At 37.6% G+C, this 16,239-nt stretch overlaps 1 protein-coding gene across 4 annotated transcripts; it reads right to left on the reverse strand.

Annotated features, from left to right (window-relative positions):
- Positions 1-606: 606 nt before the first annotated feature.
- LOC121645618 (gastrula zinc finger protein XlCGF8.2DB-like) lies at positions 607-7,705 on the reverse strand. 4 transcript variants are annotated; one of them, XM_041994152.1, is made up of 6 exons: positions 7,622-7,705; positions 6,686-6,741; positions 6,321-6,456; positions 5,288-5,393; positions 2,112-3,159; positions 607-1,775 (listed from the first exon to the last, which is right to left on the reverse strand). In XM_041994152.1, the coding sequence occupies exons 5-6, from the start codon at positions 2,823-2,825 to the stop codon at positions 1,344-1,346; spliced, it is 1,146 nt and encodes a 381-aa protein (XP_041850086.1). In that variant the 5' UTR covers positions 2,826-3,159; positions 5,288-5,393; positions 6,321-6,456; positions 6,686-6,741; positions 7,622-7,705; the 3' UTR covers positions 607-1,343. The 4 variants fall into 4 exon arrangements, with proteins under 4 accessions (XP_041850086.1, XP_041850083.1, XP_041850084.1 ...); XM_041994149.1 differs by having other exon boundaries at positions 607-3,159; XM_041994150.1 differs by lacking the exon at positions 5,288-5,393 and having other exon boundaries at positions 607-3,159.
- Positions 7,706-16,239: the final 8,534 nt, after the last annotated feature.

Below are 16,239 nucleotides of genomic sequence, written 5' to 3' on the forward strand. Positions count from 1 at the left end.
ATGTCAGTCTTTGAGGAATGAATGTCTACATTATACAAGTTTCACTTTTTGAATGGAATTACTGAAATCCCACATACATTCCCACGAAACCAGGGATTAGGTTCCATGAAACCAATCATGTCTGAAACCAGGTACCAAAGGTGGATAGGTATGAGCCCTCTACCATCTGTGGTACTGTGAGGACAGCATAACCACACCCTTAGAGGATATGACGTCAATGTAACAACGCCATTCCCAATCCACCATTCCTCAAGTTTTATTTTGTAGTCCAGCGTTACTTGAAGAAGCTCGACTTCATCAGTCTAAACAAGTGTCTCTTTTGTTTCGCAGTGACTCCTCAGCCCTCTTCTCTTCTTCCAAATGAACTTACTGCAACACGCAGTGAGCCTTTAACCGAGCATGCATTTTGTTCTAGCTTTGGAGTGTTACTCTTTAGTGCCCCCCACAGCCTTGTAGAGTGTACTACAGCAGTTTTGTTGAAGCCTTTCTTCTAGTTTTCGCCACTGTTTTCACACCTGAACCGGCTTCGGTGCCGTGTGGACATAGCCTAAGAAATAAACCATGACTGACATCCAAAGAAAACTAAACCAAAACCCATAAACAATATGAATGCAAAAGACTTCATTAAACCCTGAAGGAAATTGTTGTGCCAGAGTCAAGGCAAAGAAATATGACAAAGACTTTTGCACATTTTATGAATTGATATATACAGAAAACGACAGTATCTTCTTAATGAGACTAAATGACTTCCCGAAAAGCGAAATTATTACAACCCAGAATTTTAGGTTTTTAAAATGAAAGTCTACTGAAACAATACATTTTTGGAACCATCACCCAATCATTTGTGGATAAACCTAAAAATAAATCAAAATCACCTCAACAGTCTCTCCCAGTGGATACATCCATCTACTTTGCACTCTGTGATAAGTCATGGTGGTCCAGAGTGGAATGGAGGAAGACACCATGGAGGCATTTATACACAGGAACTTAACTTTATAGTAGTGAGAAGCTGCATTTTAACACTCACAGCACAAATTCTCTCACATTTTGTTACAATCATGTTTGTTTTTCATCAGAAAACATACAAATAACCAAACTATTTTTCATTACACTCGCTTTAGTCAAAACATAACAAAAATACAATTTTTATTTCAAATATTAAATCAATATCCAACCGTTTGAAGCTAAACAGCAAGACTGCTATCCAATTAACCACCAACTCATCTTTTAAAATGTACACCACTAGTCTGCTGATTTATTCTTTCTAAACTTTCATACATCTTTTCCTACATTTATCACAGCCAAATGTTTTCGCTTCCTTTTGGAGTTTTAAATATTTTAATTTAGATTTGAGTCACACCTCCTGGTCTGGTGTGGATTCTCATGTGCGAGTTTAAAGTTGACATCTGAGCAAAGCTTTTCTTGCAAATTTCGCAGCTAAATGGTCTTTCCCCAGTGTGAATTCTGACGTGTCTTATAAGTTCTGGTTTACCAGAGAACCTTCTCCTACAAACATCGCAGCTGAACGGTTTCTCTCCGGTGTGGATTTTCATGTGCGAGTTTAAAGTTGACACCTGAGCAAAGCTTTTCTTGCAAATATCACAGCTAAATGGTCTTTCTCCAGTGTGAATTCTCAGGTGTCTATTCAGTTCTGTTTTGCCGGAGAATCTTTTCTTGCAAACATCGCAGCTGAACGGTTTCTCTCCAGTGTGGATTCTCATGTGCGTTTTTAAAGTAGAGTCCTGACCAAAGCTTTTCTTGCAAATATCACAGCTAAATGGTCTTTCTCCAGTGTGAATTCTCAGGTGTCTTCTATGTTCCGTCTTGCCGGAGAATCTTTTCTTGCAAACATCGCAGCTGAACGGTTTCTCGCCGGTGTGGATTCTCAAGTGACTGTTAAGGTGACGTTTAGAGTAAAATCTTTTTCTACAAACATCACACTCAAATGGTTTCTCTCCTGTGTGGACTCTCATATGAATACTAAGATCTTTACAGTTTGTAAAACTTTTTTTACATTCATCACAGCCAAATGGTTTCTCTGCACTGTGAAGTTTTCTATGTCTTCTGAGATTTGACTTACAGTTAAACATTTTTCTACAAACATCGCAGCTGAACGGTTTCTCTCCGCTGTGGATTCTCATGTGAGTTTTTAAAGTCGACTCCTGGCTAAATCGTTTATTGCAATCATCACAGCTAAATGGTCTTTCTCCAGTGTGAATTCTCAGGTGTCTGATAAGCTCAGGTTTACCGAAGAATTGTCTTCGACAAATATCGCAGCTAAACGGTTTCTCTCCAGTGTGAACGGTCATGTGCCTGTTAAGGTTATGCTTAGTGTAAAAACTTTTTCTACAAACATCACACTCAAATGGTTTTTCTCCTGTGTGGGTTCTCATGTGTCTTTTAAGAACTGTAGCTTCATTGAATTTCTTTCTACAAACATTACACTCGAATGGTTTTTCTCCTGTGTGGGTTCTCATGTGTCTTTGAAGATGTCTGTTTTCAAGGAATCCTTTTCTACAAATGTCACAGCTAAACAGTTCCTCTCCTGTGTGGATTCTCATGTGTATATGCATATAGTTCCTGCTAAAAGATTTACCACACACTGAGCATCCCACGTGGTGATTTAATCCTGAAACACATGAGGCCTTTTCCTGCCCACAGTTACTGTCACTGCTTTCAGTTTCAGATTCAGAATCTGACAAAGGTTTCTGCCATTGGTCATAACCATCACCACCATTACTGGCTTCATTATTCATTCCCATACAACTATGGTGTCTTTTTACTTGTATCGGGTTCCTCTGAATATTTGGATCTTGGTTATTCATTGTTTGTAGTCTTCTTAGATCCACTACATCACTAAGTGTTCATCAGTTTAGCTGAGCTGCTGATTCGATGCTCTTCTGTTGTTTTCAGTTCAAATTTGACCAAGTCTTTACTTCTGAGTTTTCTCCTGTTTCTTCATTAATCACAGAAACAGAAGCATTTGGGAATCTGGTGAAACATCTCACAGTCAGTTGGGTAGCTCTTCCATCTGCCTGGTCCAACGTTCTTATTGCTCCTCCTTCATATAAAGCTGGTCTTTGTTCTGGTTCTTTATCAACATCCAGTCTATGGCTTCATTGATGGTATAAACACTTATCACCGACATCTGCAAGACATCTGTAGAGAATAAAGAAACAGTCTGATTAGGTACAACTGTGACTTAAAATCACACCAGAAAAGTTACACATTGTTGATGCCAACTGCAGGTTTCTTGTTATGTTTCAGCTTAGTATTGCCTCAATACTACACATGAATTCATATATAAAGTTCTACAATACAGAATGAAGGGTAGGAGCACTATTTGGTACAAACATGTTTCCACTAATCTATCTTGGAAGTGAAAGCAATTTTCTGAATGCATCACTATAAATAAAAAATGGGGCAGGGAAACAATCACCCCTTTAAAATTATTCCTGTACAAATTAACCCCCAACAACGCCTAAAAAAGGTATATCCAAATTAGATTAGATGCTGCTTTTTCAGCGTTTGGAGCAATTTTTTTTCTTCTGAGACATTTTCTCTCTAAAGATAAAATTTAATTTTTACAATCAGCTTTCAAATTTATTATAACTGTAACTTGCATGTAGTTATTGAAGTTTAAACACACAGTAATTCAACGTTTTTTCCCTGGTCTGGATTTTTTATTCATTTTATCTTAGCTGCACATGTAAAGATGGTGGTATGGACTGAAAAATTAAATTAGTCTGTAGCATGAAGGCTTACATACAGTGGTATTTTTTTTCCTCCTTTTTTTTTTTTTACGTTTCTCACATTAAAATGTTTCAGATCCATAAACACAAAATGCAGTTTTTATGGGAGAAAAAACTCCAAACCTACATGGCTCTGTGAAAAAAAAGTGATTGATCCCGTATAAACGTAACTGTAATTTATTACACCTGAGTTCAATTTCTCAAGCTACACCCAGGCCTGATTACTGCCGCACCTGTTCTTAATCAAGAAATCACTTAAACGGGACCTGTCGGAAAAAGTAGACCAAAAGAATCCTCAAAATCATGTTGAGATCTAAAAAATTAAGGAACAAATGAGATAGAAATCAGTCTGGAAAAGATTATAAAGCCATTTCTAAAGCTTTGGGACTCCAGCAAACCACAGTGAGAGCCATTATCTACAAATGGCAAAAACATGGAACAGTGGCGAACCTTCCTAGGAGTGGCTAGCTGACGAAAATTACCACGAGGGGCGCGACTACTCATCCAAGAGGTCGCAAAAGACCCCACAATTCGGGATGGTGAAACTGAGGCCTCATGAAACATTGAGTTAACTTTGACACAACTACCTGAAACCGTCTCACTGTGTCGAAACATTTGACACAGTCAAAGAGCTCCATCTGCTGGCTGTGGGTGTCTGATGCATCAGATGGACTGGGTTGACAAGGTGTCCTCACTCAACAGTCTGTCATCCCTGTCTCATTTTTGACTAAGACTATGTCCACATCGCACCGAAGCTGCCATAAATTGGTTTCATGATCTGAAACAGTAACCCACACCGAAACAAAGTAGGAAACCAGAGTCAGTTTGATTAGTTGATGCATCTGATCGCTTTTCAGGACAAAAATGTCCCATTAAGTCATATTACACTCACATTTTTTAAAAAACTCCTGACAGCTATTATAAAACATAATTATGCATTCTATGATGTTCAGGTTTGATTTTCCAGATTAATAGTAAAATGAGGGATTTTACTGTTCACCACTACAGTCAGCCCCATTACAGGTCTGTGTATACAGTGGCATTGAAGTATCTACACCACCAGAATGGTAAATTCTGTGAGGAGTGACTTTCCTATTAACAGTTGTTTCATATGCAAAATCTGCCAAAAACACACACAAAATAAGGAATTCCCAGTGCAGTTGTCTTTATTTCTATTTTAGGCATAAGGGAGAAATTAAAGTCTTAGTATCTTAACAACATGAAGTCACGCTTGAATTACTTTTGAACTAAAAAGCTTACATGCAAAGCAAAACACAACATTGTTCTGTGGGGAGTACACAAGCCATCTTCTGTTAATCTTTTCTCCTTTTGAAAGTGTTTTGGACTTGTATGAAACTTCCATCAGGTCCGTGTGGAAAATTGAAATAAGGCTTGACATTATATGGACCTCCCTGTACAATTTCCACTCAATCAGCATCTAAAATGTGCTCTGGCCAAAGAGAAGGATCAGTTGGAGGTCGGTTGGAGCTGGTTGATGGCCTTTCAGTTACAGGACTCTCTTTGCCTCCACATACCTGGTGGTTGGCGTTTGATGTAAATAGGAACTGCTGGTAGATGGTTGTTCATCTACATCTGCCTCCTGGCCTTGTGTTCCTCCTTGAACAAACTTCAGCATCGACCCTGCATTAATTTAGGAATACAAGAAGGTTAAACACAGACTTCAAGGATTAAATATTGAAATACAGTTTACAGATTTCATCAATTTATTTCTGTGTGAAAGTACTACTACACAGTGAATCACAAACATTTTTAAACGGGATAGGTTAACACTATTGTTTAACCATCTATAAGTCTTATGCACCTATTACCACTACCCCTGTAACCAACGTCCGGGATTACCAGCACACCCCACTAGGTCTTAAAGGGCTAATAAAAACATTGCCTTATGACCGACCAGTAAATTATTAAATTCAGTGTCTCTGTCTGGACAAAGTAAAAGTAACGAAGTACAGTAACTAGCTGGCGAGTGAACGTGGCTAGCCGTCACTATGCTAACGGTAGCTAATGTAACCTTGTTATGCGAGTGCAGGCGTGCAAAAAATGGCTAATATTACACATTTTCATGTATTTTACAATTTGAATTTTAAACGTGAGCTAACCTGCAAGGTATGTGCTAGCTTCACCTCGCTTCGTGACCCTTGAAGGTCATGCTATTTACTGTTATCTGTCAAAGTTGAGGTGGTATCCATCACGAAAGACCACTCAGAGTTTTTGGTGGGGTTTTTTTTTTTTGTGGTGGGTTGACGGGTTTCCTCTTCTTCTCAGGCTCATGTAAATATGTTATGTTTTTGTATTGCTTATGTCTTTTATATTAAGATATAAACATGGATATGGTGCAGTGATTTTACCTCAGCCCAATGTTTTTTGCCCCCCACCCCAGCACTTGAGGCCCTACGTGCAGTGCATGATGCGTGTGGTAGGAGCAGTGGCACTGATTGTAAAAGTTGTAAAGCACTACATGTAGCTGTCATGATGAGCTGGGGTTCTGGTGTTTGTGAGGGACAGAAAGTAGGTTTGTGTGATATGTCTGCTTCATTAGCACCACACCTGGAGTCCATAACGCTCCTCTGCTTCTTCCTCTCACATCCCTCTGGCTCTTCCTCTGGAAGGAGTTGGGTAGTCTTCATCTAAGCCGCTTGGTCTCCTGGCCGGTTCTCACTTCAAATCAGACTCTGATGTTTGCCTAATATATAAAATAACAAAATGTTGGGTTTTATTTTACATAAGTACTGTGTTTGTATTTAGTGTTTTCTCTTGCACACTCTAAAAACTGCTCAATCACTGCAAGTAAACACTGCAGCAACAATAAACTTTTGCAGTCTGGTTTCTGTTTTTACTTTGTTGATTCAAAATATTTTATATCTGAATATCTTCTAAATAAACAATAACTGCATATAAAAGTTTCCACTTACTTTTAAAAGACGACTCCATCAAGAACCATTTCCTCTTCTGTGGAGCCCAATATTTTCTGAAAAATCACCGTACATCCTTGAGACCAACTCCACCACCTCTTCAAGAGTATTTTTTTCTTTTTGGCATGTTTTACAATAGTTTATATAGAAAATAAAGCACACAAATCAAAGCATCCTGTTTTTACATGCACAAATTAACCAACTGTTTGCAGTGTTTGTGCATGAATTTCCTGAAGCTATTTTAGAATCCACACAGTAAAGCAGCGTATCACCGTGGCGGGAATTTGATTGGCTAAACGTCTGTGGAGTCTGAATCAGCTTCAGAGCTGATAGGCCAGATCTGCTTGTGTAGGAGTACATGTGTCCTTTCACAAGAGATGACAATGTGTGGATATTGTTGATTCAGGGGAGACTGTAGATCCACCCAATTGGTCAAAAGAGAGAAAAATTAAAAGAGGAAAGAGGTGCCCAGCCAGAAAAATGCTATGGTGTTGACTGCTATGGTATGGACTTTATAAAACTCCAAATTAAAAACTAGATCAAGATGGCCCAGTGGCAGGCCCCCACCGGTTAGGAGATTAATGTATATTTTGTTGTGCATGAAATATATAGAATGGAATTTAAAAACTATAGAAGTTCTATAGAATATCTTGGCATTTTATGGAAGGGAAAATAAAAGGATGTTTAAATAAAAAAAATTTTTTTAGTTAATTTTATCCAGTAGAGTATGAAACACTCTTACCACAGAGTCTTTGTTGAATAAAACAAGAATAGAATAGATCTAGAATAAGGGGGCTAACACTGAAGATCCACTGTCTGCAGCTTAGTGATTACCAACATTTCAACACCTTTTACAAAGGTCAAATGTTGTGTTTTTTAACTAAATAGCTTCTAATACGTTTTTATAACATTTTTAGTATCACAAACGCAACTTACAGCATTTCCTCCCTGGTGCTTCGCAGTGGATGGCAGCAGATTACACTCAGACAATGTATAAAGACTCTGCCATGGACTGCTGCCGAACCAGGAAACAGGAAGTTAGCGAGATCGGAAGTATGACGTCACTTCCGGTGATGTTTTCGCTACGCTATAAGATTAATGAAAAATATATATTTTTTCATTAAATCTGGACTTCATTAAATTACCAAGAACTGTAACATATATTTTCATATTAAATCAGATACTTATATCAGTGTACGCCAGTGTTAAACAAGACGGGTGAGACAAGTTAAATTTAGTTCTGGAAAATCCGTCAGAGTGAGCACTCTGTCCCTGCGTGTGTGAAATCTTTGATTCCCCCTGCAGCTCAGGTTGTACAGAGAAGCAGAGATGCTGCAGCGCAGCAACCGTGTTGCTGGATGTTTTTCATCAGTTTGGCCTTGGATAACACGTCTCTGTAAATATTATGCTTATATTTTTGGTGTCTTATAGATAATTGTGTTTACAAGTAAACTTATATGAAGTTATGTTAGATTCACCATACTGTAATAGTTTCAATGTTCTGATATTTGTTCATGTTAGCTTTTAAGTGTGGCTGTTCTGTAGATGTGGGAGGGAGGATGGATGTGGATGTGAGTCCACCCACACCCCACAAAACTCAGTAGGTCCAATCCCAGGACACATGGATCTTTCACATTCGCCACCCAAGCCGAAAATGTCACTATTATGCTGCCTGTGCAGAAAGAAAAAGCCCCCCTACCATCCTAGCTATGTTCATCCATGGGAATACATGATGCTGACATAAGTTTTATTTTCTGTTCTTTCAGTTTTACAATATATTACAACTTTCAATAAAAACTAATAAACAAGAAAGGCAAGCATTGTGCAATTATTAGAGGACTTATACATTATCTGGCTGTCTAATTTAGCAGTGACTCTAAAAGAGGGCAATACATTTAGTGTTGTGTATGTAACATTTAATACGATTACTGCAACAGGAGGACCTTTACTTGAAATGCATCTGGAGGAACTGAAAACCACAACACCAGAACCCACAGAGATAGGTGAGCCGGGCAGTGTGAAGACAGAAGAGCCAGGCAGAATGTTATTGAGCTGGGGGCTGGTGAAACCGGGAACTAGAGGTCTGAATGCTGACATCTGGAATTTGGATGTGCTTGGAGCTAGTTGACTGGGAGACTTCAAATAGGGTACCAAATTCTTATTTCACCTTGGCCAACGAGTCAGCCACACCCGGAGGTTTAAGGTACCAAGATTTAGCATTTAACAAGTCGACGTTTTTGGCTGCTGCCAACTGTTGTTGTATTGAGTAAAGCTGGATTTATACTCGCACATCATTTTCGTACAATATGGTCAGCGCAGCTGATGCCGGTAAAATGTGCTCACACTCGAGCGTGTGGTTACGGCATTGTGTTGCAGATTCTTTTTGTTATGCTTTTAATGTTTTACATAAAGCACTTTGAATTGTCTGGTACGAAAATGTGCTATACAAATAAACTTGCCTTGCTTTTCTCATCAGCGGGAACCACACAAATTCAGCAAGAAGCTCCAGAAATCTGGAAGCACATAATCAACACGTAAAAAATGTTAATTCTTTACACTGGAACTTTTATTTCCTGGATTTTATCTACAGTGGTCCCTCATTATAACATGGTTCACCTTTTGCAGCCTCACAGTTTCACAGATTATTTTTAGTGCAATTTTGCATCTTTTTTTTTTTTTTACAGCACATTGTGTTCTGCGTCCTGATTATTTATTTTTTTTACAAAGGTTTGAACTTTGAGGGTGTTTAAACAAGAGAAAAGTGTGAAAATGTTAATGCCTGTCTGAGAAAAGTGTATAAAGTGTGTAGTGAGGGGTTTTACAGCCTTTAAACATCTATAATAATTGTAAAACATAAAGCTGACTACTTTGCGGGTTATTTGCAGGTTATTTTTAGAATGTAACTCCTGCGATTAACAAGGGACCACTGTATTTTATCTGAACTTTTTTTCTGTTTTTATTAAGTTTCTTTTATTTCCTTTTAATGCACTTTTACTGCTAAATTCAATCCTACAAATGAAATTTAGTATGGTCTTAAGTACAAAAACATCCAGATTTATAACGTATACAGGTTAGTAACCAGCTGTTGATAAATCCCACATGTTCTCAATCACCTGCTCGTGCGCGATTATAATTATTTGTATTCAGAAACACCCTCATTTAACCATTAATAGGAACAACACATCCCTTTAGAAGTCAGTGAAATTCCTTTGTGTTTTTACTCAGAGTGATTGAGATATTAGCTGTTACGGTGCTATTAAATGAGTTCAAAACACAGAGTTTTGAGGTCTTAAAGTTACACAATGTGTCTTCAGGCCTTCAAATCCTCTCCAGGTGTGTTTTAAAGCGAATGCAAGTTCAAGTCGAGTCTGACGTTACTGGAAATGCCCCTTTAGTGCGATTCAAGTCCAAATCCCATACTCGACTCTCCATCTCTGGGATATACATGAGATATAATTACAAAATAATAAGTAGGTGAAGCAATTAGGATAGCTGGTGTGAAAAACAGGAAGAAAATCAAACAATACAGAAAGGGAAGAGCTCTACAAACCACGACTGAAATCCAAGGAAAACTAAATCAAAACTCATAAACCAGTGGTGTCCAGCTTCGGTCCTCGAAGGCCACAGTCCTGCAGGTTTTTGAGGTGTCCCTGCTCCAACACACCCGATTAAGGAGTCATTGTGCAGAACTTCATAGGCTGTTGGTTCCATTTGAGTCAGGTGTGTTGGAGCAGAAAAACACTGAAAACCTCTAGGATAGCAGTCCTCGAGGGCCAGCTTTGGACACCCGTCCTTAACACTGACAGTGTCTTCTTCAGATAAAATAGGTGTGTCCCAATTCAGGGTCTGCACACTTCGAAGTCCATTCGTGAAATGAGACAGCCTACCTAGCCAACAACAATTTCCCATAGCAACAAGACAGGACGTTTAATCACTTAAACCTCTGATATTAGGACACTTCAGTGGACACACGTCATTAACCCCTTAAAGATCCACAAATATCAATTACAAAATTTTAACATCACCATTTAACAAACATGTTTTTAATGTACTTGGTTTTGTGAAGTTTCTACTGAAGTGTAATTTAAAAAAAAAAAACAGGAAAAAAAAGTTTTTAACAAAACTGAAACCTAAAACGTACTCTTCTGAGCTCGGCTGCTGATTCGCCACCGTCTTGTACGCAATGAATTCTGGGAGAAAAGCGGCAGCGAAGGATGCATCACCAGCAGCTTCGGATTCGGAGGGGCCTTCAAATTCTGTGAATTGGGACAGTACTTCACACACTGGGATGACGTATGTGGCCAATGAATCCGCACTTCGAAGTGTGCAGACCTTTAATTGGGACACACCTTATGACTTGATTAAAACAAAATTACTTAAAACCGAAAGTTTACTATTTTCAAATGAGTTTATTTAATCAATACAGTTTTGAAGCATCACCCAATCAGTTGCCACCCAACTTACATAGTAGTATGTATCATCAGTAGTAATGTCCGTGTTCGTTGCACTCTGTGGTAACTATGGTGGTCCAGACTGCTGCGCTGATGGAGGAAGACATTGTGGCATTTAAACACCAGATTTTTGGCAAGTTCACAATAGTGAAAACAGCTTTTTAACATTCAGACTGCGCCAACTATTTCTCTTACATGATAAAAGATCAAAGAACTATCTTTTGGAAAACAAATCTAGTTTCTTCTGATGTGGATTCTCATGTGCGCTTTAAAATCTTTAGTTTTCAAAACTTTTTACACTGAATATGTCTTGACACACCTCAACTTTTCTTTTCACAACTAAACGGCGTCTCCGGTGTGGATTTTCTTGTGCCTATAAAAAGTAGCGGTACTTTGAAATATTTTACTACAAACATCACATTTAAGCACTTTCTCTCCGGTGTGGATTTTGATATGAGTATTTAAACTTGACTCATGGCTGAATAGTTTCTTGCAAATATAACAGCTAAACTGTTCCTTTAAAGTGTGGATCATCATGTGTCTTTTAAGATCCGTCATGTTGTTGAATCTTTTTCCACAAAGATCACAGCTAAACGGTTTCTCTTGCGTGTGAACTTTCTTGTGTCTGTTAAGATAATGCTTAGTGTAAAATCTTTTACTACAAACATCACACTCAAATGGTTTCTCTCCTGTGTGGATTCTCATGTGTCTTTTAAGATCTCCCTTTTCACCAAATCTTTTTCCACAAACAACACAACCAAATGGTTTTTCTCCCGTGTGGCATCTCCTGTGTCTTTCAAATTCTCTACATTGATTGAATCGTTTACCACAAATATCGCAGTCGTATGGTACATTACCATTGGACTGTGGTGGCTTTTCCACCTCACAGTAATTGCGAACCACCGTTTCAGTTTCAGAATCTGACAAAGGTTTCTGCCAGTGGTCATAAACATCACCAGCATTGCTGGCTTCATTTTTTATTATCACAGGAATTTGATATATGTTCAATAGTACTAGACGTGTCTGACTATTTGGTTGTGGGTTTGACATTGCTGGTAGTTTTCTGAAATCCTCTACATCATAAATTGTTTATCAGTTTGGCTGCTGATTCGAAGCTCGTCCTCTCTGTGGTTTTCAGCCCTGAGGTTCCTTCTTTTCTTCTTTCATCACAAAACAGAAGTTTTTGGGAAACTGGTGAAATTTTCCACAGTCCGTTTGGTGGTTCTTCCTTCTGCTCGGTCGAGTGTTATTTCTCCTCCTTCAGATAAAGCTGGTCTTGGTTCTGGTTCTTTGTGAAGGTCCAATCTAGGGCTTCATTTACGAGAAGTTTTTAGTAAGGGCTGCAAGACATCTGCAGAGAATAATGAAACACACAATTTGATTAGATACAACTATGAATTATACCCTAGAAATGTTACACACCGATGCTAACTTCAAATTATTTGTTAAGTTTCACCTCAGTTTTGCCTCAACACATGAATTTATACATAAAATTCATGATATAGAAAGCAGCACATCATAACCTGAATAGATTCCAAGCAACTGAATGTAGAAAATAGATTAAATGGCCAAGTCATCATTTTACGTCAGATGCTTAATAAAACAAGCATCCACCTTACATCCAGTTTGTCATTTTTAGTTTTCCAGAATGTGGGAAAAGGGATGACCAAGTACAAAATGCTTGGACATTAATACATATCTCAGTCTATACAATGCAAAGAGGCAAACCAGTAGAATAAATATTCTTTCCAGTGGTTCCTGCTCCGTTTTCTCCTGTTTCAAAGCATGCGTCCTTGATGTGCAGCAACAGAAACTTTCCCATGTTGTGCAACTAGTTAAAATCACACTTCTGATCCAGCTTTTCTGTCAGTAAAGATACTTCATGTTTACTCATTTAATTTACAAAGAAGTTTTGGATTTTGAGGCGTTATTCACCCTGATGGGAATAACAGCATTAAAGTAAAGGGATAGTTACTAATGGTACTAAAATACCATGACACTCCTTCACAGCCAGTTGTCATCACTTATACAGCTGTTTCATCCTTTAAGACTCGTCATATGAAAACTATGGAGGAGTAAAAGTGCCACAATGAAAGAATTAAATATACTGTTAAAAATTTACTTAAATGTCATTAAATAATTAAAATGACAATACATTAATGTGTTGTTAATGTTATCACTTATTCATTAAAATACCAATGTATGTAAAAAAAATATATAGTTATTTCACTAATTAATTATTTCATGGTTCTGTGTTGCAGTGCATCATGAATTTATTTTATCTGTCAGCCTAGTCCATCAAAGTCAGTGGGCGGGGCTAATGCTAATCCAGTGTGATCCATTGCTTTGGTCCGTAGTTGAGAGGCTGGAGAGAGATGAAGGATGATTTTCAGGGAGATAGTGAGAGACAGTTTAGAGCTAGCAGATGATGTGGAAGAAGGACCTGCTGATCCACAGTGTGTAGGAAGGAAAGCAGAGTAATTTGTTGAAGTTGTTGGGACTTATTTTGTCACTTTTCGACCAAAATATTGACCATAAAGTGACGGCAGTTCTGACGCACCAAGTCGGCGTGCTGTTTAGAGCAGGGGTGCCCAAGTTCAGTCCTCGAGATCTACCATCCTGCAACTTTTAGATGCAACCCTTTTCCAACACACTTGAATCAGATGTCATCTTCATGTCATTCATCTCTGCAGAGGCCTGGTAACGAGCCAGTCATTTGATTCAGGTGTGTTGGAGAAGGGTTGCAGGATGGTAGATCTTGAGGACCGGACTTGGGCACCCCTGGTTTAGAGCTTCTGCAATCAAATCCACTGCTTCTATCAGAAGCTCCTTCACTTCGCACGCTGCCTCATATTTTGCAGTTGCTAATAAAATTTTGTTCTGTGGGTTTGTTTAATAGAGTATCTAAACCAACATAGAGAACTAGCGCCACACAATGTCCTGGAATGTGTTCACTAGCTCTGAATCGATCCTTTAACTGAAGTGTATTTGCCTGGACTTGTGGCAAGAGCAACCAATCAGGCGTCAGGATCCACCCACTGACTTTGATGGACTAGGCTGACAGACAAAATAAATTACTGATTCACTGCAACACAAGACCATGAAATAACCAATTAAATAGTTTAAAAATTATGTTTTTACATACATTGGTATTTTAATAAATTAGCAATACATTGAATAAAAATGTATTTAATTGTCATTTTATTTAATTAATGACACATTTAATGATATTTGTTTCATTGTGGCCCTTTTACTCCTCCATAGAAACAGCACTGAAAATTTATTATTTACACGCTGCATGTTATTGGTAAAATGTTAACAGTTGTAGCAATGAAATTATTTTTTAACTAATTGTGCTGGACAGATCTGCTCTACCAAGGGAGGCATCTCGTATTCTTATTTATTTACTCTACCAATAAATGATATATTAATGCCAAACCTGACAGGGGAAACAAAGGAAAAAGAAGAATGAAAGAGAAGGGTAAAAAGGACACCGGTAAAGAGAAAATAACAAATAAAACATGGAAGAAAAACAGACTAAACTGCCATAATCACAATAGTAAATTAATAAAAAAAAATCAATGCTAGAAAAAGGACTACATAAAAAAGATAATACAAAAAAATCAATAAGAACAACTTTACACTCAGCTGCTAAATCTAGACATGAAGCATTATATAAAATACATAGTACTCTATAGATAACCAACCCAGGCATACATATAGCCTGCAGCACTGATGTGAACAGACACATAAAGCAGACCAGTATGCACAGCTGGGACTGAACATGCAGCGTTAGGTCCCACCCACTCCAGGCAGTTTACTAACGAGGACATCCCTCTATACTACAGCAGAAAGCTTTTCAAAGTTTATAGAAACCACATCAGTCTGGACGTAAATGGAGTAATGTGTCAGTATGATTTAGAAACATCTATTCATGCATTTGTTACATCACACTACATATAAACTGTAGATGAGTGGTTACCATCATTTCAACACATTTTACAAAGTTAGAATGTCGAGTTTTTAACCAAATAACTTCTAATACACGTTTCTAACACTCTACTATCACATATTAAACTTACAGTCAAGGTTCTCTGATGTTTGACCGTGGATGGCAGCAGATTACATTCAGGCAAAGTATGAAGAACAAGCCACGTGCTTCTACTGAACCAGGAAACAGGAAGTTACCAAAACAGGAAGTGAGCCAAAAGGAAGTGATGTCATCGCTTCAAATTAAATTCTTGCAAATTAAAATATGAATATTGTGGTGTTTAATTTCTATAATTTGTAATAACTCCCTTCAGTATATATATATATATATGTATGCAAAGAAGTGTACTATGCTTATATTTAAAATCAAAATTATTATCATTAGTTACGTACTTTTGTAACCAATACTTCAATCAAGAACGTGGCAAGAGAAACAATCTCCCCTTTGAAATTATTCCTGTACATATTAATAGATATTTATCTGTGTGTGAAATCGAGGATTCTATAGAATATATTTTGGCATTTTATAGAATGCAGAAAAAAGGATGTCCAAGTAGAAAATAGTTAAACATTTCATAACTTTTTTTAAATTTCAGTTTAGCTGGTAGAGTATAAACACTCCTGCCACTGACAGTCTTTGTTGAATAAATCAAGAATAGAATAAATTTAGAATAAGGGGGCTAACAGTTCAGCATAATAAAAAATACATTTATTCATTGATTTGTTACACAACACCTACAGATCCACTGTTTGCAGTTGAGTGGTTACCAACATCTCAACACCTTTTCCAAAGTTCAAATGTTGTGTTTTTAACAAAAAAAAAAGAAAAAAAAAACTACTACACGTTTATGACATTTCTAGTATCACAATCTCAACAATATACAGTTATACAAACATTTAGGCATACAGGATGTGTTAAGAAAATAAGGATTTTCAACGCACAAGACAAAACTAAAAATAGACACACATTCATTCAAAAGTCTTCAAGTATTTTGAAATTTTCAAATGTGTTCAGTAGTGAGATAGCTTTTTCACATTTCATGCATTTTAAGGCAGCTAGATAATTTTCTACAAGGTATCTTTGAACACATTAAAAAGAGGCTTTACTTTTTC

Source organism: Melanotaenia boesemani, chromosome 9 (genome assembly GCF_017639745.1).
Source record: "Melanotaenia boesemani isolate fMelBoe1 chromosome 9, fMelBoe1.pri, whole genome shotgun sequence".
Taxonomy (NCBI): Eukaryota; Metazoa; Chordata; class Actinopteri; order Atheriniformes; family Melanotaeniidae; genus Melanotaenia; species Melanotaenia boesemani.

Excerpts from the sequence above, each read along its gene's own strand:
- LOC121645618 (XM_041994151.1), bottom strand. The coding sequence starts at position 2,825 with ATGAATAACCAAGATCCAAATATTCAGAGGAACCCGATACAAGTAAAA.